Here is a 24300-nt window from a genome sequence, read left to right as displayed (position 1 = left end):
ATGTGAAGTGAATATCATCAAAAAAAAAAAAAAAAAAAAAAAGAAGTGAATATCAGTGATGCCAGGCCTTATTCCACGGTCCAGTAAGCACTGTGTAATAATTACACAGGAAAAATGAAAAACACAAATAAATCCAAGAGAATAACAAAAGACCATGATACTGTATATGCATTTGTTTACAAAAAATACAGAGGCCACCCTCTTCTCTTAGAGTGCCCTTCTACGTCAGACAATAGCTCATATCAGTCTACTTCCTTTTTAATGGGCAAAGCAGTTGAGTGTGCTTAGATCTGTCAAATGCAACAAAAATTGTTCATTTATTTTAAATGACAGTAAAAATTTTACAGAAATTATTTTATTAGAAAATAGAAAACTGATTTAAAAAAGTAACAACTCTTTATTCGCCAAAAAGAAACATCTGTTTCTGCTCCTGGTGAATATATGTGGTTAAAAATTAGTGGAGGAAAAAAAGGTCCATTGACAACTGAAAAGCAGCCATAAAGCATTCTGTCTGCAACAAGATGAGTGGTGAAAATGAAAAAAGTCAAAGACAGCTTGGCTGAAGTAAGTAATTACAGGAAATACACACACAGTGCATGTCTCCAACTTTAACCTCTTATTCAGGATATGAAACATGATTGACTTGCCCCGCCTGACTTGTAACTTTGGTGGTTTAGCAAACACTAAATCAGCTGGGATAAATGGAGCAGAGGAAGAAACAAAAACGGCTCTAACCTTTCCTCCTGTTGTAACCAATCCTGCCATGCTTCACTTCCTTCCATCATTTCCCAGTCCAAGCTGTTTGTGCAAATCTAACTCTATTTTTACCGACCGGAGCTGTTACTTCTGCCCCTCAATATTTCATCAGATTCCCAAAGTGCTGTCTTTGCTTTTCCACTCTGAGTCCCAGATGTATTTCTTTACTCAAATTTCTAGAGGAAGCAGGATAACCAGCAGATTATCCAAAGTGCAGGAAGCAAAATGTGAGCATAAATGGACAGGGGATTTCTTCATTTGGGGCTAGCTGTTAGGATAACTGCCAAGGATAAAGTTTTGACTGGCAGGAGGGCTATAAATTGGTTTTGAAATAAATAGGTCCCCAAGAGATTGCACCTACACTCTGCAATGTTTGCGTCAGACCGTCACATCATGTAATCTTATTGCAAGAGAGATGTAACATTAAAACACACAAACCAATAAATCTATAAATAAATACTAAGTGAATGTAGATTACGGTTTGTCATCCTGTATTTGTTTATTGTCTTCACACCTTTTCTATTACATTAATCCTGATTTTTCTACTTTGCCCCTCATGTTTTGTTCATATGCATTTTTTTTCTCCAGGACTGAAGACTCAGGCCTGCTCACCCATAAGGAGAGCCTACCTGTCAGGTCTCTGGTGTTGGGTGACATACAGAGGCCAGGATCAGAGGCTGTGTACAGGGTGGGACCACTGCAGTGTCACGGCGATCGTAAGACCCCCTATGGGTTTTGGTTACCCATTTACCTACATTTAATTTATGAAAACTCATATTACTTTGTCTTTATTCTCTCATTTTATCATCAATCATTTCGATTGAAGAGATTGTTTAATTTAGGGCAGCTGTGCCATAAACCTTATCAGGTGATCTGATAAATTTGTTAAGCACCGCTTACTTGGCGGATACTAAAATTAAACATGGCCAACATTTCAAAAGATAAGGTCTTTTTATGAGGGCCAGCCAGTCTGAAGAAAGATGGCTTAAAGGTAGGGAGCTAATCAGGTTGTTTCGGGTAAATAAGGAGGATGTACTGAGGGGCTGCATTCTACAGAGCTTATTTTTAATCATGGATCATGCAAAGCTAGTCTAGATGGGAGATACTGTCCATGGTTTAGGATTAAGCTGGAGCATGTTACAGAAAAGCTTAGTGATAACTGTGTTAACTCACATTCTTTTACCTTTATATGATGTCAAACTCAGTTTAAGTATTGTTTCAATAACAGTGCAGTGAAATTGAACATCATTCTCTCTTTGCACTATTAAAATGTTCTCTGGTGTTCTTAAATTACATGTTCCAGTTCAAATGTGAGATTTACAATTAGCTTAAGATAGTTTAACAGGTTGGTTTGTTTCTTTTGATGTGACTTCTGAATGCTGAAGGTGACTTTTGTTTATTTATATATTGTTTTAGGGAATTTTTGGAATGCTGCGTTTTTCGACAAGGAGACATCGTACCTCCACTTTCCTACTTTCCACGGAGAGCTGAGCGCAGATATCTCCTTCCTGTTTAAAACCATGGCCTCCTCCGGTGTATTTCTGGAAAACCTGGGCATCAAAGACTTCATCCGGATTGAACTGAGCTGTGAGTAAGAGCTGGAGGCTAAACACAGAGTCCAAATCAAACACAGATAAAAGGAGTGGAGTTTTCTTTTTTTTTTACAGTATGAAAGCACAAGTTTTTATTTTTATGTATCAAAATATTTGCGTGCCATAGTTCTAAATCTTTTATTTCTATTTGTGGATCTTACCAAATGCTCGTGTCCTCGTTATTTTTCTGTGTTAGGAGCAAAGTGTTTGAAATAGTCTGTGGGTCCTACAGAAGAGGGTGACAACATTGAACTCTTCATTCTTGTTTAGTTTTTTCATCAAAAGACTGATTTCTTTAGCATTTTCTTTCGGTGCTGCTTTTGTGTTTCCAGTATTTTATTATGCTTTAAGCTGCATTATTTGTTATTTTATGATCAAATTTTCTTCCCCCACAGGCCGCAGTTGAATGCATTTCACAGTCGTACACCTACACCGATGATAAATGCCAACCCACGGCACTGCATTCACCACACAACATAAATGTGAATAAGACTAAACCCGTAAAAGGGAACTCATAATTACCCCTGCAATTCTTTTTTGTTTTTTTTGTGCACCATTGCTTTTAATTTTACAGTTGTTTTATGAACTCTCGGGGGCATTTTCACCCTCACCCTCCATTAATTCTTGTCTCTTATGCAATGCACACATTTATGGTCACCACTGTTGGCCATTTATATTATGACAGTAATAACCAGCACAGTATGATTTAGTTTATGGGTGCCATGGAATTGTTCCTTGGTGTTGGATGTATGCTTACCGCCTACCACAGATTGTGCAGCTATAGCTGTATTACTCAACAAGGTCTCCTTTTCTTTATACGATTATGGCTTTCAATGCGTGTGTCATTTGGACAGGCTTGAATCAGCTGTTAGACTAATCTGTAGGTACTTTTGGGGTTTCTTTAACCTCACGTGTAGAGCTTGTTGCCGACCTCATGTTGTGTATGCATTTTAAAGGAAGTTGTATAAGAAATGGGATTTAAGAGACACACGTAGAAATCTAATACGGGGTAGCTAACCAACAGCATCTCTCCTCGGGGAAATCATAGTCAGCGTGGTTGTTCCAGCTCTGAATACTGCTGCTCTGTTTCCAGCTGCCTCAGATCGCCTGGTTACACTGTAGCTGGAGATAGAGAACAATTTCTAAATGAGGTTACTGCAGGATGCTGGGACACTGCTTCATCTTGCTCTTGTGCTCCCATAGTGATACATCCTCACCTTCCACCAGTAAAACATGAAGAATGGTAGCTTGCTTCATCTGTGGTCTCCTAAATCATTACCCTTTGTTAGAGAGGACAAAAAGAACAGAGCAGAGTATCTGCAGAATTGTATTCAGCCAGTTGAGCACAGAGTCGCTGTCTGTGGTGCTGAAGAAGGGCTGCACCTCATGGTGCTGGTGCTGGTGCTGGCTCTGGTCCTGAGTCATGACTCCGGATCTCTGAGGAAAACTCAGATCCTCCTTAAAAGCAGCAGTATCACAAAAAACACCTGCAAAATGCTACAACGTTTGCACTTGAAGGTTTCATTTTTCTACATTTAATTCTGGTATAAAATGAACAATATCTCTCTGCATGCTGTAAGTGCTGTGTTATGTTTGGGATTTTGTAATTCACAGTAGAATGCAATGAATCTGATTTACTGATTTACTGGACTTATTTTATAGAAGGATTTTTTTTTTTTTTTACTTTGGTAATTTGCAATAATCACGGAGGTCTTAACACCTTAAACGGCTTCATTCATTATTCATGGCAGCTCCTAAATCCCAAAGTGAATATTGTTGTTGTCTTGCTATACAGCTCAAGTTTCTTGCAGCATGCCTCAGGTTTCTGCCCCCCAAAATGTCCTTTGCTTCAGTGCTTTTGCCGTAACAAGCACTCCAGAGTGTGCTGCAGCAAGACACCCACCTCTGGTCAGTCCTAAAACAAAACAAAAAAAAGCAGTAACACATAATGAGGAGCCTGATGTGGAAAATACAGCAGGACTATAAATCGTAATACATAAAAGACGTTTTAAAGCTTACTTGCATAATCAGCCACAAACCATTGACAGGTGAAGTGAATTACTTCTGATCAGCGTGATTAATACGACATCCTGCTGGGACACCATGTCCTGGTATTTGACACCTGTTCAGATCATTATTTAAAAGTATCACTGGCTGAACTTAAGTCTAAGAAGCACAGCAGGAAATCTGAAAGAGCCTGACTTGCCCTAACAATCCTGTTGTTTAACTCTGTTTGTTTCTTTTCATGGTGCTCTCAACAATCAGATGGTCTATTTCTTCCAGGTATTCAGTACACAACCTGAATTAGCTTTCTCTTGTTTGTTATCCTGTGAGAACTGTTCCCAGTTTGCTTCTTTAGGAGCTTTGTTGGCTTTGGTGTTTGTTGTTTTTGTTGTGGGGGAGTAATTAAACTTCATTCCGTAGAGCTCTGCTTCCCTGATGTCTTCTTGTTTTGTTTTCAGACACTCGAGTCAAACCTGCTTGTTAAAACTCCCATCTCTATTCCCACTCTTGCCATTGGCAGGTTTTAGACTGACTGTTGGAGCTCTGTGGAAACATGCAGCTACGTGTAAGGATTGATTATAGCTGCACTTGGCAAGGGAACACCTGTGTTGTTAAAATAAATAGAGGTTTCAACAGAGATGTAGAATTCCCATTAATTGAGTCGCAGTGAATGTTCATTGTTTGCATAAATTAAATGCTGATGTTGGGTCTGCCACGTCGTGTCTTTACAAGAAGCGATGACTGAAATCTTCAGTCTTTTCTCGACAGCAGCAACAGCAGTGAAGAGACATTGCCTGAAACAAAAGTTGAACTCATTATTTTCAGACTTTTTTTTTTTTTTTTTAAGATTATAAACTAGAAATGGGTTATTTTAAGCATAAGAAATTGCTTCACTGCTACAGCTAAGAAACTGCATGATCTTAATGATTACTGTGGTCATGATTATTATCAATTTATTGACAGTGCTTAGCCAGAGAGCAGAATAACTTAATATGTTGTCTAATTAAACCATTTCCTATGAAACAATATAAATTTTTATACTACCCCTTTGCCTCACATGCTATCCATTCTCCTTTGTCAAGCCTCCACTCAGGTGGTTTTCTCCTTTGATGTTGGTAACGGCCCGTTGGAGGTTCGTGTCGAGTCGAGCTTCCCACTGAATGACAACCGGTGGCATCGAGTCCGAGCCGAGCGGAACGTCAAGGAAGCGTCGCTTCGACTGGATGAACTTCCTGTCGCCACACAGGAGGCGCCAGCTGACGGACACTTCCACCTGCAGCTCAACAGCCAGCTGTTCATAGGTGAGTAGCGATCCAATATTCAGATCCTCAAGAAGTAAGAATATTTCATGTAACTTGTAGATTTATGTCTGAAGTATAAACATGACTCTTTCTTTGTGTAAATTTTCACCTCATTAGTCTTAGTTCTGGATGATTCAAGGCCATTTCTTCCAGGATCTCAGTGTTCTCTGTAACTGTCAGCTTTATAATTATAGAAATTTTAGTCAAATTAGTCTTTTTTGTGCCTTTCAGGGGTTAAAGAAAAAGGTTCCCATTAGACAGGATTCTATGAAACATTGACAAGTTCAGTGCTTGTTTATTGAGGCTTTTGGAACTGAACAGTTAATAAATTCAGGAGCCATCTGGATTCAGTCATTTGGGAGTAGACTGCTATCAGATGTCTCAGGTCATGTTTATTTACCACGTATCACAGATGAGTCAAAGAAAAGAAAAAGAAAATGAATTAAAGAGCACCCTAATTAAAAGGTGAAAACTGCTACGTTTGCAGTGATTTCTCACTCAAATGCACAGAAAACCCTGAATATGTTGAATGAAATTACAAAAAGTGTTACATTTTTGTGAAAACTTGAAGTCAACATTGTTTCCTTGCAGTTTTATACTTCACTGCCATAGCACATTACTGCAAAAGTCTTTATTAAAGACGCATAATGCTTGGGCTGGATCCATCCTTAAAAAAAAGCTTCATATTGCTAGTGATCAGAAACTGGGAGAAGGGTAAACAAAAAAAAAAGGGAGCAGAGCAACCAATATTAAACAAAATCAATATGCCGGACAGTATGCTTTAAATATTATTTGTCTAGAAACCCATAAATGTGGGAAGGAAGTTGTTCAGCAACACCAACAAAAATCTGACTATGAAAGAGAAGTCATGTGTCTTAACAGAAGTCGGGAAACATGAGTAGTGTTAGATTTGACATTGATAATCTTGCTGGAAAGATTGGAGTCATACTGCTGTATCGTCTCAGAATAAAAAGTAAACAAAACAATATTTTCTCAGCAATCAATCCAGGTGCTTATTTTCAGCATCTGCAGACACAATGCATGAGTCTGATTTGTGTGTAGATGTTATAGATGGTATAAAGCAGTTTTCTTAAAGTGGTTTTATGTAGGATGTCAAACATTGTGCAGCAGTAACTTAATCTGCTGCTGTTGCTGCTGAACCCTGTGTTTGTTCAGCTGTACTGGATATAAAAGGTGCAGCATCTGCACATTTATTCTTTGGGTCTTCTACTACATCGTCACTCACAGTGCTACAGCATAAACTAGTGACATCTAAAAGACAATACAATTAGGAGGTCCTGTCTCCTGAAACGTGCTGGAAAAGGAAGAGAAATATTCTATAGCTATGTAAGTGCTAAACTGTTATTGACTAAATGCCAGCTCTATCGAGTATCAGTCTGCTGAGGCGATGGTTTTGACCACTGAATATGCATTCATCAGGGAGCAGTGGCATAATAAAGAGTGTGGTGCACAAATTCTTAATAAACAAATGAATCTGAAGTTATTTGTGAGAAGTTTGTGCAAATCAACAACCAGCTCACTAAAATTCTTTAACTTCAAACTTTATCAATACTTCAGCCCTCGTTATCTCAACTTCATCGCTTCATTCCATTGAAATTATTTGTTTGACCTCAGAGTCTGTTTGTAGCTCTGCAGGGACAAAAAATCCAACAAAAAACTGAAAATCCATTGTGTATTATCGGGTTTTATCATTGTGTAAATATTATGCATGTCACTTCATATCAGTAAACGCGCACTGGAAGGAAAACAAACTACCAAACACTGATGAGATTGGATGAAGGCAGCAGCTGCAGCAGCAGGGAGATTGAGGTGAATATTGATTTGCTCAGTGTGCTTAGCCGATAATCCACTCTGAATAGCCAGCGGGTCGCCACCGGCAGCCTAAAGCCGTGTATGTTTACCTCCAAATTATCAGGAAAGTACACTGCACTAAGTATGAAGGAGTGTTTGAATGAAAACGTGTTGGTGTCATTTCACAAGGTGATTTTATTTATTTATTTTTTATATTTGATGAACAGGCATGAAGAATTTCCACCCATATTCTTCAAAATCTGTAAACGACTGTATAATAACTATTCGTATCAGCTCAGAAATTGTGTAAGCATTAGCCACAACGATGCTGTACTCACTCCTGTGTACAGCTTTTTAATAAATCATAATCCTGCCACGTCCCTATAGTTTGGATTTATAATGCTTTTGTGCCTTTTGAATAAATCAAGTCTCATCAGGTGCACCGCACAGATGTATTAGCCCATCTACTTAGCTATGATTTAATAAGACACAGAGTTGTCTTCTTTAAATTCATACCCATAATTCCATGAACAGTGTATTTATGAGCCTTAATTATTCCTTGCACTGCTTTATAAGGCAGCAAATTACATTGTTTCGATTAATAGCCCATGTTATTGCCTCCTGTCAGCCATAGGATTGCTTTTCCATTTTTCTTTATTGCCGTTTGTTGGTGTAAAATAGTTGCGCACAGCAGTTTCAAGTGAAAGATTTTTCCATTCATTCCAAGGAACATTTCACATCACTTGTTGTATTGCCTGCTTTGAATAGATAAGCTATAGTTTATTGGTGCGCTGTGTCCGTAAATTTGTGTTTTGCTTGCTGCGAGTGGTGCCGTGACCAGGATCTGTATATCTGTTTTGCTTAATAGAAAATTTAGTGTATCTCAGTTTGATTTGCTGAAATATTACCCCACAATTAAATCGTCTTTATATTTGTTAACCTGACAGTATGAATTTGGGACCTTCCTGCCCTTAAACACAAATTTGTGCAGAAGCAAAAACAGTGGAAAAGCAACACGTGTATACAAGTTGAAGCAGCTTCAATAAGATGCTTCATACAGTATGAGATTTGCCAGTACAATATGAAGGATCGTATCAGCTGATATGGGTTGGAATAAAGATCCAGTTATTACATTAATCAAAAAAAGTCATGCATTCTATATGGATCCAGTTGATATGATGCAGAAATGAAAGCTTTGTTAAGGGTTTGAACTGCGTAGAAGACTGACATTCATTTAGCATCACTGCTAATGTGATATGAAGCCAAAGTCCAATGATTAAGTAAAAAAAAAAAAGCACTGTAATAAATATTTAGAGCCTTGCAAATGTATTGCGTGTCTCTGGCCTTGTCTGTATTGCATCAGTGTATTTATTTTATAAGCCTGACATCATTCACATAAAGCTTACTGTGCTACAGCGTTTGAATTCATCCTCACTACATTCCCTGAGCCAGCAGCTTGAGGGATCTTTGTAGTTTGAGCCACCTACACAACCTTTGATGATTGCTTTGATCCCACTAATTCTTTCCCACTTACTCCCCAGTGGTCACATACTGTTTGCTTCAGCTGCAGCATGTACTCGCCACTATGATCTTGTGAAAAGAGCACAATCGTTATTTTATATTCTTACTGATGATGCTTGCGTTTATCTCCATCTGTCTTTTTTAGCTCCACAAGTCATTCACTAATCATTCATTGAGGAATGATCTCACCAAGCATCGCCTTCAGTTTCTGTTAGGGTCCAAATTCTGATGGTTTTGCTTTTCAGACACGTGTTTTCATTATCATGTGTAGTTTCTTGTTACCTTTGAATTACCCAAAACATACTTGAAACAACATTCATAATTTTAATTACATGCTCTTACATTTCTCATTAAAAAAATATGTTTCTCATTCTGTAAAATTTTCTCTCCAAATCATTGCTTTATCTCTGATGTTCGCCAGGAAATATATTCAGCCCTTTATACTAGTATCAGTATAATGTATCACTGTCAACACAGAGATTAAGTATTTTAGTAAATCATTTAGAGTAACTGTCATTTTGAAAAGCTTTCAGGGAATATTTACCTCTGCACTCGTGTTGCTTTGGCTAAACTGCCTGTTTCAACCATATACAGTTTGTTGGCTTACATCAGAGGAGAGAGAGGAGTCTAGCAGAGCTCTGATTTATTGGTGTGAAAAGCTCCTGCTGCTAAACAATAGGAAGCTGTCAGCTTTGAACACGCAGAGCAAAGCTTTGCCTCGTCTGTGCTCTGAGGACAATAACGATTGAGCCCCGATCTTTGCAGAAGTGGGAGGTTGTCGGGTTTGAACTCTGGCTGTGCCATCACGTTTGAAAGGATGGGATGCGTGTTTGCAAAAGTGGACATGCATTTTTGATTTTTCTCCACTGTTTGTGTGCAAGTAAGGTAAGTGTGGAAAGAATGAGCAACGCAAAGTCTAGTATAGGGAAGAAAATCTGCCTTCCTGCTCTCCCCCTACAAATTCAGACATACAACCAGACACTGGTTCAGACAGTAATTCATCAAGGCTGCCAAACACACAGTCAGCAGCTGGAAGGATGTTATAGAGACAGACTGATGAAAGTTATACCTTTAAATCAGCCTTCCACCTACAGCTTGTTGCCTCATTGTGTTTTCATCATTGTGTCATTTCATAGAAATAGTGTTGACAGTTTGAAGCCTCTGGGGAAGCAGAGGCGACATGTGGATCTGCTACAGATGACAGGAGGAGGAGAAATAAAAAACATACAGGCTTGTCAGCACACTTAGAATAAAACAAAGCCTGAGCCTGAAAGAAAACAGACACAGAAATCGATGTTGCATCATTGTTCTTGGGGAGCACGCTTTGGCCTTGATTGCTTGTGATATCAGCAATATAACCATTTCAACCCCTCGGGAAGATCTCTACACAGAAGGGTGGAAAGTAAAGATAATGGCGCTTAACTTTTGTGATTTCAGGAGGCACAGCATCCAGGCAGAAGGGCTTCCGCGGCTGTATCCGCTCTCTGCAGCTGAACGGCGTCACTCTGGACCTGGAGGAGAGGGCGAAGATAACACCAGGCGTTCAACCCGGCTGCCCGGGTCACTGCAGCAGCTACGGCTCGCTCTGCCAGAACCATGGCCGCTGTGTGGAGAGAGCTAATGGCTTCCACTGTGACTGTAACCTGTCAGCGTACACCGGAGTCTTCTGCCAAACAGGTACACACACAGTGTAGCGAGAGTCATACTTTAAAAATGTCTGGATGCTGTAAAGATGTCGTTTAGCTGAAGGAGCTCATTGTCACAGGCGCCAACAAATATCCTCAAATTATTTCACTTGCAACATTGTCAAATACCTATAAAGAAGTACGTGGTAGAAATCCTTGAAGTTCTTAGTGTAGTGGAGTGGAAGAGAGCGAGTATGTCTCACAGATGATGCAAAAATACAAAAGAAGCAGTACTGTAGGGAGATCTGCCAACGATTGGTTGCTGAGTTACATGGTGTAAACTAGAAAACTGGCACATCTTGGAATTTTTTACAGAAGTTCTGTTAAAAAGTTCATCAACAGGGAAGTTTTCAAAATAAATAAATAAATAAAAGTAACATCAACAAGTCAGACAACAGGAAGTGACAGGAAGCGTTTACATTCTGTTGACAAAATTCTCAAAAGCTGAAGCCATTAAAAGGTCGTGTTTTCTTCTGAACTGAGCAACATTAATGGTTCCACCTGTCTTGACGTCGCTATAGGAGACCTGTTATAAACACATGCTGCACAGAGCCACTTAATGTGTCTGACATCTTTCCTCGGCTTTACATTTAATTTCATAAGCTCTTATATCCTACAAGCCAAGGTTAAAGCTGTGGTTATGTGTCAGCTTGTGGTTGCTGCTGGAGGAGTCCTCGAGCCCGAGAATCAACTCTGTGTTTACATCCCTGTGAAGTCAGGTAGAACATACTGACATTCAAAGTTTTCTATTTTTGTAAAGTGAACTATAATAGGACGAATTATCATAATAATGAAACTCAAAATAAATGGATATGGTAATAAAAATAAATACGAATATTCAGAGTGGATGTTAAGGTTAAGGTATTCATCTATATTGTTTCACAGAATCGTTTTTCTGCAGTTGACACTCGTTAAAAAGTACTCAAAGTATTTTGGTTTGATGTAAATTCATTGCATTAATGATGCATCTTCACATTGAACTCTATGTCTGGGCACAAACATTTCACTGAGTTCAGCTGGTTAAGAGGACTCTCCACCCCTCTTTCATTCCCGCTGCTGGCACCTACTCTCTTCAGCCTGCTGATGTCCCACAAGTGTGTTTAATTGCTTTGATTCATTAGTTGAATAGAGAACAGATACAACTGTATTTAAAGTTGAAGCCAAACTTTAGGTGATTAGTATTTGTTTTTCTTCCTGCTCCAGTATTTTTTCAGAACATTCTTGTGGTGTTAAAAACTATTTAGGCTATGTGAAATTGTTAACTTAAAGAGTTTTTGAATAACCAGTAGCAACTGAATATTGAAACTGAGAGGCAACCTTAGATATGTGAATTGTACATTTTGTCATTTCTATCAGAGGAAAAACAACACAGGATCTATTTAATCCAATGATCTGCTCATGTACATGCAAATGTGTGCAAACGTCTTGAGCCATCCCTCACTTCTCGCTTGCAATGAGCCAGACATTTTTGTAGTTTTTTTTTAAGTGTTCATGATCAGAGGTTCTCCAGACTTTCTAAAAATCTTTCAAAGTTCTTCTTTGGACATTGGCTGCTTTTTAACTTTTTTTTAGTCCAGTCCTTATATATATATAATTTTTTGTTTGTTTGTTTCTTTTGGTACTTCACACTAACCTACGAATCATACAGGCATAAATAAAAGGCAGCTAGCTCAAGAGCTTAATCAGTGCTGTGTCTAAACATAGCAGCTTAGCAGAGAACCTATTTTAAATTGTATCTTGTATAATTTGTTCCCACTTTTTTAGTTGAATCTATGAAAAATGTCAGCGATAACATGGCTAAAAAAAAGATAATAACAATAATAATAATAGAGGTAGGTAGGTGCTATAACCTTTCTGTGGCCGCTTTCTTCCAGAGGTGTCAGCCAGCTTCAAGTCAGGAACATCTGTCAGCTACACCTTCAAGGAGCCCTACGAGATGAGCAGGAACAGCAGCGCTCTGCCATCCTCCATCTACTCTGACATGACGCTCAGAGGAGAAAACGTCTCCCTGAGCTTCAGGACGAACCAGAGTCCAGCTCTGCTGCTCTACGTCAGCTCCTACTACAGAGAATACCTGGCTGTGCTCATCAATAAACATGGTGAGGAGAACACCTGTCTTACAGTAAGACAAAACTTTTAATTTTTCAAAAGTTTTTATACCTGATGACAAATTTAAGAGGGCTTCTGTTTGCATTTCTTCTTCTCCATGTTCAGTTTGGTCTCTCTCCTCTTCGTCCTTCAGACTTGAGGTTGAATGTCTTCTGTTATTTATGAACCAACTGTTTCACCCTCTAAATATCTTTCTGTAATTCTTTCCTGTTAATGATCCATCTTTTCCTTCAGTATGGATTAGAGATGGACCGATCCGATATTGCGTATCGGTATCGGTCCGATACTGACCTAAATTACTGGATCGGATATCGGAGAAAAATAAAAAATGTAATCCGATCCATTAAATATCACGAAAGCACCTCACAAAACTTGCAACACGCCGTAACTCACCTCAGAACGTTAGCACGTGGAGCAGTATGCATCACGTGATAGAGCGGCTGTGGCATGCGGGACCTGTCAGTGGTCTGGATAGCATGTGGAGCTTCGCTAGCAACCCGGCATTTCATCTCCGACAAAGTTATCCCCGAGAGAAGTAAAGCAAGTGTGTAAGTCCATCTCTGAATGTTTGTAAAGCATTCCTGCGTTAAGCTTACCAAACGATATATGGAGCGACTGCCTCTTCTGGCTGCTACTTCAATCATGAAACTGCTTAATGATCAGCTGATCGGCTTTTCTGTCACGAGTCCATCTCTCTGGTTTGTTTTTGGCCCACTTTGCACCAGAAAGAGGAAACCATCGGCTGAACAACAGCAGCACGTTTAAGCTTAATCAGCTGTTGTTAGAATTTATTTATTATTACTTTCTACTCGAGGATCTTTTTCTACGTAGCTGACGCTGGTAACTGTGCAGGGGCGGATCTAGCAAAGTTTAGCCAGGGGGGCCGATAGGGCATTAACAAGGAAAAGGGGGCACAAAGACATACTTTTCTTTCTTATTCTCATTTAAAATGTCTAGCTTTTAATAAATAATTATCCGAATCTTACACCCAAAGTTTTAATCTGATGTAAAATGAATAGAAGTCAATTACTGTATATAGTGACTATTAAGTCTAATATATATACCCTAGTAAGCTATAGTACTTTTTCCTTTGGGAAGGTACCATCTGTGCAGTCTGCAATTCTGTTGAAGAAAGATGTTGAATCTATTTAATATTTCTTGAAAAATAATTGATTTCTGTGCATTTTTTTTTTCACACTGCATCAAATTAAGGTTGATTACGTTGATTAAGCATCATGAGGTGGAGCGTGAGGGGTGGTTCCCTATTTTTTATTTATTTATTTTTGTTGTTGCTGGGAGTTGGAACCCTATTAGTTAGGTTGCTTAATATTTACGCTAAGTACTCTTTAAAATACCAGAATAGTGAGGATGGTGTAGGTTTAAGTTTATTAGATTGATCAGTATTGCTGAACTATGAAATTTTTTTTTTTTGCATATAGGTATAACAGAATAGCTTTAGTGTAGTTGTTGTTTTAAACTTGAGTATGAACTTATACAAAATGCAGCAAGATATTTAAAAAACAGTTTTGTTGATTAAAAAACACTATATCGGATTCATATCGGTATCGGCAGATATCCAAATTTATGATATCGGTATCGGACATTATATATACACATATACATATATACATATATATATATATATATATATATATATATATATATATATATACATATATATATATATATATATATATATATATATATATATATATATATATATATATATAAAAATATTTCATATTTCATATATATATATATATATATATATATATATATATATATATATATATATATATATATATATATATATATATATATATATATAACGGAGTTGCAGCAAGGTGCGACAAATAAGGTGCCTAAGAAATACAGCAAGCTGTCCATACCTGAGGCCTTGGAAACTGCCAAGCAAAGACTCACAGCCTTGGCCAGCCGCTTGAGGAGGTACACCAGAGAGATAGAAAGCAGGAGAATAAACCAGCTGTTCTCCACAGAACCAGCAAAGGTGTACTCTCAGTGGCAAGGGAACAATAAGAGAACAGCACCACCAAGGCTGGAGACGGAGCAATACTGGAAGAGCATATGGGAGAAGGACGCAACCCATAACGGCAATGCTCAGTGGCTAGAGGATCTGAGGGCAGACCACAGCGACCTCCCTGAACAGGGTCCAGTAACCATCACAGTGGCAGATATCCAAGAAAGGGTCTCCAGTATGAAGAGTTGGACAGCACCAGGGCCCGACATGGTTCACGCCTACTGGCTGAAGAAGCTGACTGCAGTCCACGAGCGTCTGGCAGCACAAATGAACCAGCTGCTAGTTAACGAGAGACACCCGGAATGGCTAACTGAAGGCCGGACGGTCCTGATCCCCAAGGACCCCAAGAAGGGACCGGTCCCCTCCAACTACCAACCAATAACCTGCCTCAGTACTACATGGAAGCTCCTGTCAGGCATCATATCGGCTAAGATGAACAGGCACATGGGTCAATACATGAGCGGGACACAGAAAGGAATTGGCAAGAATACCAGAGGTGCAAAACACCAGCTACTGGTAGACAGAACAGTCAGCCGAGACTGCAAGACCAGACTGACCAACCTGTGCACTGCCTGGATTGATTACAAGAAGGCCTATGACTCAATGCCCCACAGCTGGATACTGGAATGCCTAGAATTGTACAAGATCAATGGGACCCTAAGAGCCTTCATCAGGAACTCAATGGGGATGTGGCGTACAACACTAGAGGCCAACTCCAAGCCCATAGCACAAGTCACCATCAAGTGCGGGATCTACCAAGGAGATGCTCTGTCCCCACTGCTGTTCTGCATAGGCCTGAACCCCCTCAGTGAGATCATTAACAAGACTGGCTACGGATACCGACTACGGAACGGAGCAGTTGTCAGCCACCTCCTGTACATGGATGACATCAAGCTGTATGCCAAGAGTGAACGAGACATCAATTCACTGATCCACACTACCAGGCTATACAGCAATGACATTGGAATGTCGTTCGGACTGGAGAAGTGTAGTCGGATGGTATCAAAGAGAGGGAAGGTAGTCAGAACTGAGGGGATTGAACTACCAGAAGGCAACATTGCAGACATAGAGGACAGTTACAAGTACCTGGGGATCCCGCAGGCAAATGGGAACCATGAAGAGGCCGCTAGAAAGGCTGCAACCACCAAGTACCTGCAGAGGGTCAGGCAAGTCCTGAGGAGTCAGCTGAATGGTAAGAACAAGATCCGGGCCATCAACACGTACGCCCTGCCCGTGATCAGGTACCCTGCTGGGGTAATAGGCTGGCCAAAGGAGGAGATAGAAGCCACTGACATAAAGACAAGAAAGCTCCTTACCATGCATGGAGGGTTTCACCCCAAGTCCAGCACCCTGAGGCTGTACGCTAAGCGGAAGGAAGGGGGCCGGGGACTGGTGAGTGTCAGCACCACAGTCCAGGATGAGACAAGGAACATCCAAGAATACATTGGGAAGATGGCCCCAACTGACCGAGTGCTCAGTGAATACCTCAGGCAGCAGAAACCCAAGAAAGAGGAGGGAAACGAGGAACCATCATGGAAGGACAGGCCCCTGCACGGTATGTACCACCGGCAGATAGAGGAGGTGGCTGATATCCAGAAATCCTACCAGTGGCTGGACAAAGCTGGACTGAAAGACAGCACAGAGGCACTAATCATGGCAGCACAAGAACAAGCTCTGAGTACAAGATCCATAGAGGCTGGGGTCTATCACACCAGGCAAGACCCCAGGTGCAGGCTGTGTAAAGATGCCCCAGAGACAATCCAGCACATAACAGCAGGGTGCAAGATGCTAGCAGGCAAGGCATACATGGAACGCCATAACCAAGTGGCCGGCATAGTGTACAGGAACATCTGTGCCGAGTATAACCTGGAAGTCCCGAGGTCAAAATGGGAGATGCCCCCAAGGGTGGTGGAGAATGACCGAGCTAAGATCCTGTGGGACTTCCAGATACAGACGGACAAAATGGTGGTGGCTAACCAACCGGACATAGTGGTGGTAGACAAACAGAAGAAGACGGCCGTAGTGATCGATGTAGCGGTTCCGAATGACAGCAATATCAGGAAGAAGGAACACGAGAAGCTGGAGAAATACCAAGGGCTCAGAGAAGAGCTCGAGAGGATGTGGAGGGTGAAGGTAACGGTGGTCCCCGTGGTAATCGGAGCACTAGGTGCGGTGACTCCCAAGCTAGGCGAGTGGCTCCAGCAGATCCCGGGAATAACATCGGAGATCTCTGTCCAGAAGAGCGCAGTCCTGGGAACAGCTAAGATACTGCGCAGGACCCTCAAGCTCCCAGGCCTCTGGTAGAGGACCCGAGCTTGAAGGATAAACCGCCCGCAGGGGCGTGCTGGGTGTTTTTTTATCAAAGTTCTCCTCACCTCTCAGTCTTTCCCCTTTCCCGTCATCTTTTCCACATATCAGGCTCTGCCCTCTCCTGCTTCTCTCAGTCTTCTCCTCCTCTTCTACTTAGCAGCTTCAGAAGATCTATAAGAATCTGTCAGATCTATCCTCTCTCTGGATCCCTGTCTACTCTACTACTGTCTACTCTCCTGCCTTTTAACACGTCCAGCTGTTTTGTCTTTGAAAAAGTGCTGCAGGAATAAGAGTTTGGATGATGAATGGCATTTTCAGCATCCAGCAATAAAATTGGCACTATGCTGCTTGGTTAGCTATAAATGTTTGTTTTTTTTCTGCTGTTAATGCCCTGTTGTCTGTCGGCTTTCTCTGAGTTATTAAGGCCTCATGCTGACCGGGGAGTTGACAGGTAAATGTGCTTAAACGTGTCCAGTGAAATCCTTAAGAGCTCTCTCTTGTTCTGCTTATTTCCTTTGCTGCACTTGAACATTCTTCAGCCAAAATGAGAGATATTCATTGTTAATCACTTAAGTCTTGCTTTCAAGAACTTATGCATAAACCACGTTATCAGAGATGGCAGCTACGGGAATGAGCTTTAATACATCAAGTAATTATTCCCTTTTGGTAAATACACCTAATTAAAAGATGAACACAGTGAATCATGATTATGAAGTGTTTCTTATGGGATTATTTATAATTGAAAAATATTATCCTGATAACATGGATGCGTTTGAAGGACAATGTATAATTTCATATCCTTGATTTTAATCTTAAAAGCCCCAAAGAAATAACGTTGCTTTATATTAATCCGCTCCTAATGCTCTGTATATTAGGAAAATTAATTAGATTTAGAGTTTTGTTATTGATAGGGAATTACCTCTTAATCCTCTTAAAATGGAAAGCTTTATTAACTCAGTGATGAATCCGAAAGATGCGAATCTAAGGTTATTTTTCTTAAGGATGTTTTTTTCGTAAAGGTTATAGAACACACGGATGTTTTCGTCAAGAGAAAGAAAGAAGTTTAACGTGGAAAAACTTTGTGTTTGTGTGATTAAGATAAGCTGGAGGTGAGATACAAGCTGGACAGCAGCAGAGACACCGAAGTGCTGAGGAGCAAAGTGAGGAGCCTCGCCAACGGACAGCTGCACACCGTCTCCATCAGGAGGCTGACAGACTCTGTGTCTGTACAGGTGAGGAAAAGAACACAAATACTGTATAACTACATTTATGGTTTTACTTAGGTTGTGTGCAATATACACTATACTATACATGCATACAGTATACGACAAGGTGATATGTGCTTCCTTAAATCTTCAAGAGACTACAAAAGCAGGGACTGCACGAGTGAGTAGAAAATAGGGAGGAGCATCTCACCTTACACACAAAATAACAACACTGTTCAATTTTAACAGCTTTGAAGTGACAGAAGAGTGTAATTTCTGCCATTTCAACTGACTTCCACTTTAAAATAAAAGGTTACAATGTTTTTTTCACCACCAGATGGGGACAAAAAGCACTATGCTCTGATCAATCAAATTATTTTAAAGAATGATTGAATGTTTTGCAGTTCCTGCTTGAGCATTTATTCCCAGATATGCCACTGTGCTCTCACTGTTTTAAAACAAACTCCATTAGCCCAGTGTGAATAGGTCCTATTACAACTTACCCGTCAGTATCGGGCAACCCTGACTTATTTTTGCTTTTATTAACCTGAGTCTATTAACCCCGACACTTATACACTAAAGAGCATTGGATGTTGTTTCGTTTATGGTCCATAGACTTCCACAGAAAAGTTAATGTGCTCCCTTTTCCAGCCCCTGTAATTAAGTCATTTCCGTTCAGTTTCAAGATAAAGACCCCAAAATAAAAAAATATAAATACGTAAATGTCATCTTCTGTATTTAATATTTTCTATCTGTATGTTATTGTTCAAACATGCCACGCACACAGATTCTATTTGTCACAGATACGATAACGTCACAGCTGTGCATAGGCTCCTTCTTTACTTCCTTCACCATCAGTCATAACATGGAAAATAATCCTGAAACCACTGACATAAAATGTATAGCACAGGTGTTTCCCACAAACATGTGGCAGATTTGGCAGTTTAAAAATGATTTGTCTGAAACGAGTTGCCATTTGTTAAAAAGTTTTTTACTTTTTAACCGAAATTATTTTCCATTTGATCCAGTCGCATCATGTCGCTTCAGGAAGGCTCAATAATCCCTGTGTTAATTTAGTTCGTGGAAGCTCCAGTTATTACTGCAGAGCTATGGAAGGATAGCAGGGATAAACTACACATTAAAACAGCTCTGGGTGAAATATGGATCAACTTCAAAATATCTAAATCTCATGAACAGCGTTAACATCTTGTTAACAACAGCCTCAGATGATATATGAGGTAAACTTAATCTCACTGGGAGCCACCAGCCTGGACGTCTCTATAATTATCAACACCCTGAGATGAAATATAAGGTGACCTCGTCTTGATGCAGTTTGTCAAGACTCCAGTGAAATATGAGTTGCATCTCATCTTACCGGTTTCCATCACCTTGAGTCATTATATTGTTACAACGTGCTTCGGGAACATCAGGTGACCTTCATCGATTGTCACCCAGCCAGCAGCATAGACTCTCTAAAGTGGTCTCACAATTGGACACCGTCATATCCTCTCCCCCTGAGCGAATGAAAAATGAAAAACTAAATCACCCTGGGCTGCTAATACATCATGCCCTCTCTTTCTGCACTCTTATCAGATGGCCCAGTGTTTCGTTTCCTTTAGGTTTACTGACACACTCCATTAGATCCTTAAAATAGTACATCAAAGTTTGTCAGAGACAGCAAGATAAAGTTCTGGACTTGGGTGCCGTGTGTAAACACAAGGGACCTAACTGCAAAAGGTACTTCCTGTTCAATAGAACCAATCTAGGTTATAATATGTGGAAACCTACTGTAATTTCAGTGATATCATATCAGCTTAAGGCTATAAAAATGTATCTAGAGCTTATTTCATATCAGTAGAACTGCAAACTGCAAACCCAATTAGGGGAGCTTTCTTAACCAGTAATTGTTTTATCAGCCTCTCCCTGCATAGGTATCCAAAGCAGGTAGTTAAAGTGGACAAACTCTGACTTCCTGCTTGTCTTTGAGTTTTCATTATTTAATTCTAAGCATGTTTAATAGCAACTTCAGCCATTTTTTTCACTTGCCTCCACAATTTAATGTAAGCAATTATTGCAAGCAATTTTCAGGTTGGGTTGGAGAGACGGTGTTTGAGTCAGTGTAAAGTTTATTTGTGTCTATTTTTCACTAAAGTTCGACTACAGGGACGTAGTATGTTTCTTTATTCTGTGTGAATGTCTATCTACTGAATTAAAAATGTGGTTTGAGGGAACTGCACATCTGTTGTATTTTAGACCTTGTAAATTATCCTCATATCAAGGTTAAATGCAGTTCTTATTTTTCTAGTTAATCTTTTAATGGCAATTTTGGATTCCTAGTACACTCACTTTCATTCACACCAACTTGTTTTTTTTATACAATGTGTGTAATGGATTGGCAAAAACTTCTATGTACACTTTAACATAAGAACCCAATTACAGTTTCACCTACAGCTCATCATATTTTCACACACCTTTAAAAAACACAAATCCCTTGGAGGGTTGCATTAGGAAGGGCATTGAGTGTAAAAGTAAATAAATAAATAATATCCTGCTGTGGTGACCTCTTACAGATAAGAGAGCAGCAGAAAGAAGCAAGCAGAATGGTGTAAATGCATAAGATATGTGATTCATTGCAATAAATCACCCCTCTTCTTTAGCCTTGTATGTGCCCTAAGTTCAATATAAAAATGTGAAAGGTCAGAGCTAGTATTTTATTTGTTTTTGGTCTGTTCAGCGCTTTATTTTCAGTCGCTTATCCACGTCTGCATCTGGGTCGTCTGCAGTTTAAGCAAAGATGCCCTGTCGTCCCATTCTCTGTGGGAACATCTGGGTAGGTGTCTTGGGTCTGTCCTCGAGCCTCCTCCCAGTAAGAAATCCCTGGTCCACCTCAGCTGGCTCCTTTGTCGATGTGCAGGAGTAGCAGCTCTAATCTAAGCCCTTTCTCAATAACTGAGCTCTTTAGCTCATTCTAAGGAAGAACCTTGTCACCCATGAGAAAAAGCTCATTTCCACCACTTGTATCCATGACCTCATTCTTTTGGTGACAACTTGTGGCCGTGGTCTGGGTAGCAACGTAGATCAACCGGTAAATCTTACAGATTTGCTTCACGTTCACCTCTCCTCACCATAATAACAGCCATCTGTTAATCCTCCCCTCTCCCCTCACTCATGAAGCTGTTCTGGGCCTGAACCAAAGATCATTATGAATGCTTTTTCCATTTCTCCTAATAGGTCTTGTAAATACACCATTCTGCAGCTTTACGATAAAGAAGTGTAGCTATGACCTCAAGTAAATGTTACTTCAAACAGTAGATGTCTTGTTGAAGTAATCAGCATTTATAATGACTTACAAAAGTTTTTCTTTTTTTTCCCCCTTTGATGGAAACTTCAGTTATGATTTTGACTAGGTTTTCTTCTTCACGGCCACATGGTGAGATACTCTCTGTGGAGCTGCTCTAATTAAAATAATCTCCAGTGGTGAATTTCATTCTGGATGACTGAATGTTTTTAACTGCAAGTTTGGACTCTGTTGCTCATTCCTCCCTTTGAGCTGTTGAGATAAAGGGAAAGCTGAACATTAAAAAAAAAAAAAAATCAAATTTAAAAAGGATGGAGTGCCAGATTCACGTCACCGCTGACTGAAAAGTAATGACTGGCATGAAAGTAATACTCACTGCATCTAATAACTAGAATAGCTCACAGAACAATGTAATACTTTGCTCGTTTTTATGCCTAGGGCATTTTAAAATTTTAATTTGATCTTATTCCACTTCCAGCTGTTCATGTCCTAGTTGATGCACTTTCAACTTTCAGTTTTCATTTTTCTTAATTGTTCTAATATTTCAAAAACTTTCCTTTTGTTTTTTTAATCATTAATTTGTATTCAGATCTTTTAATTTTCTGTGCTTTTATTTGTCTTAAATTATCCTGTATTGTATTCTACTTTAAAAATTAAAGGTTGAACAAAAGCCAATTTATTTATTTCTTTTTTTCAGATTGACCAAAATGCCAGAGAAGACTTCAACCTGACATCTGACGGGGAATTTAATGCAATCAAGTCGCTGGTGTTGGGCAGAGTGCACGGTGAGTGAGGACACAGTAAAAGAAGACAGAATGTATTTTTAGTTAGGGAGCACTCAGACTCACATTTATTTGATAACAGCTCTGAGAAGTTTGGTGCCTGACTCTCAGCGTGAGCTTTCTTAGAAAAACTGACTGTAATACATGGAGCCAGAGCTGTTAGCTGGACAAAGGGATATTTTCATCTTAGTACTGAGTGCTCAGAAATGTTGAGTCAAGAAGTAAACAAAAGATATTTTAAGTAGTTTCTGGGTTTTGGGGATGCACTCTACAATCTTGGACTGCAGCAACAACTTTTTTCTGATATTCGGACGGAGTTGCCGATTACTGTAGAGCAGGGGTGTCAAACTCATTTTACACCACAGGCCACATATAGCCCACTTTGATCTTAAGCAGGCCAGTGAAGCTCCCCTTTCTTTTCTTTTTTTTTTTGTCGTCTCGTTTGGATCTTTAGCCATCAGAATTGTTGTCTTAAGGCCAAGAAAGATGCCAAGCGGCATCATGGCCTTGCCATATTGGTCCATTTGATTGACCTTTATTATAATTATGTATTTATTTTATTTTCGGTTGCAAACGGGACAGACATGACTGGGAGATAGGACAGGGAGAAAGAATGAAAGAAAGACAGGGAGAGAAAGAAAAACAGAGGGGAGAAGAGACGGTGAGAAAGGGGGAAGAAAGAAAGAAAAACAAACAAAACACCTGGATCACCTGTACGGAGAAAAAAACAACAACATAATAAATACAGCACCATCACAATAAACTAGCTAGCAGTAGATAACAGTAGATACTAAATATTAAACGCTATTGTGCAGCACGCAAGATAGACAGCGCACAATGTGCTTGGAGGCAGCAGCCAAGAAAGGTGTAGTCCGCGTCTGAAGCTCCCCTTTCTGTCAGTGTAAAAAGGTTACATATTTAACTGTTTGTGTGCATGATAAAGAAAACGCTGCTGTGACAAAGAAAGAAACTTGTTAGCATGACTCTTTGGACTTAAATTGAAAAAGAAAAGTGTAAAATGGCAGAAAATGTTCTGGTAACTCATTGCCCGGATTGTCCAGGTTTTTTTTGTTTGTGTTTGTTTGTTTGTTTGTTTGCTTGCTTGCTTGCTTGCTTGCTTGCTTGCTTGCTGGGGGGGAATCTGTTTACCTGCTTTTTAATCATTTGCTATTTTAGCTGTTTGGTGGTCGCTCAAATCATTTTGTGAATGTTGTGGAAGTTTTTCCATTTAAATAAAGCCTGCAGACGAGCGGTAGCTAACATTCTTTAATCCAAACACACAAAGAACAGAAAACCAAGCTTGTGAAGAGCCTACATGACCGCGGGGCAGACGGTCAGCAAAGTCTCTCTGAGCCTAGCATGGCTCTCAGTTAAATACCTTCTCCAGGAACAAAAGGCAGTACACAGCTGTTTCACACCTTAAGGTTCACACTCCCTTGCTACCTCCCAGAGTCCTCGAAGAGACAAAAGATTCTTCCTGTGGAGCTGTCTGCTTCCCCCAACTTCCTTACTACACCCCCACCATTTGTCTTAATGTATGAGTGTGAGACTTGTTAAAATCCAGTGTCACCAAGGCATTATACAATAAAATAATGTGATTAATACATAAATAAAAGAAATTCCTATACATGAGCTTTTAGCTGAGATTCTGATGTTTCTGTGGATCCCACACATGTCTATATTTAAATAACAGATCTGGCAGTACATCCCATTAAACCAGATGTTCTCCCTCTTGTCCCCCAATACCGTGAGCATTGGGTTTCAACAAGTTAATTGTTTATTGCTTAATTACTTTGTGTAGTATGAAAAAGGGAGTTTTTTATCACTGGGAAAAACTGAAAAAATTTAAAACTGAAAATACAGTTAAACGTCCAAAATTTCTTTTTT

At 39.7% G+C, this 24300-nt stretch overlaps 1 protein-coding gene across 5 annotated transcripts in view; it reads left to right on the top strand.

Annotated features, from left to right (window-relative positions):
- LOC308412922 (contactin-associated protein-like 4) overlaps nucleotides 1–24300 on the top strand; it is a 126700-nt gene that overhangs the window by 94960 nt on the left and 7440 nt on the right. For all 5 annotated transcript variants that reach the window (XM_080907618.1, XM_080907617.1, XM_080907619.1 and 2 more), the window contains 7 exons: nucleotides 1345–1472; nucleotides 2173–2343; nucleotides 5435–5653; nucleotides 10424–10663; nucleotides 12546–12770; nucleotides 18227–18360; nucleotides 22329–22416. In XM_080907618.1, the coding sequence (XP_080763744.1) occupies nucleotides 1345–1472; nucleotides 2173–2343; nucleotides 5435–5653; nucleotides 10424–10663; nucleotides 12546–12770; nucleotides 18227–18360; nucleotides 22329–22416 (1205 nt within the window). The remainder of the gene's footprint in view (nucleotides 1–1344; nucleotides 1473–2172; nucleotides 2344–5434; nucleotides 5654–10423; nucleotides 10664–12545; nucleotides 12771–18226; nucleotides 18361–22328; nucleotides 22417–24300) is intronic.

Source organism: Rhamphochromis sp. 'chilingali' (genome assembly GCF_963969265.1).
Source record: "Rhamphochromis sp. 'chilingali' genome assembly, chromosome: 16".
Taxonomy (NCBI): Eukaryota; Metazoa; Chordata; class Actinopteri; order Cichliformes; family Cichlidae; genus Rhamphochromis; species Rhamphochromis sp. 'chilingali'.
This window is presented reverse-complemented; position numbering and strand designations above follow the sequence as displayed.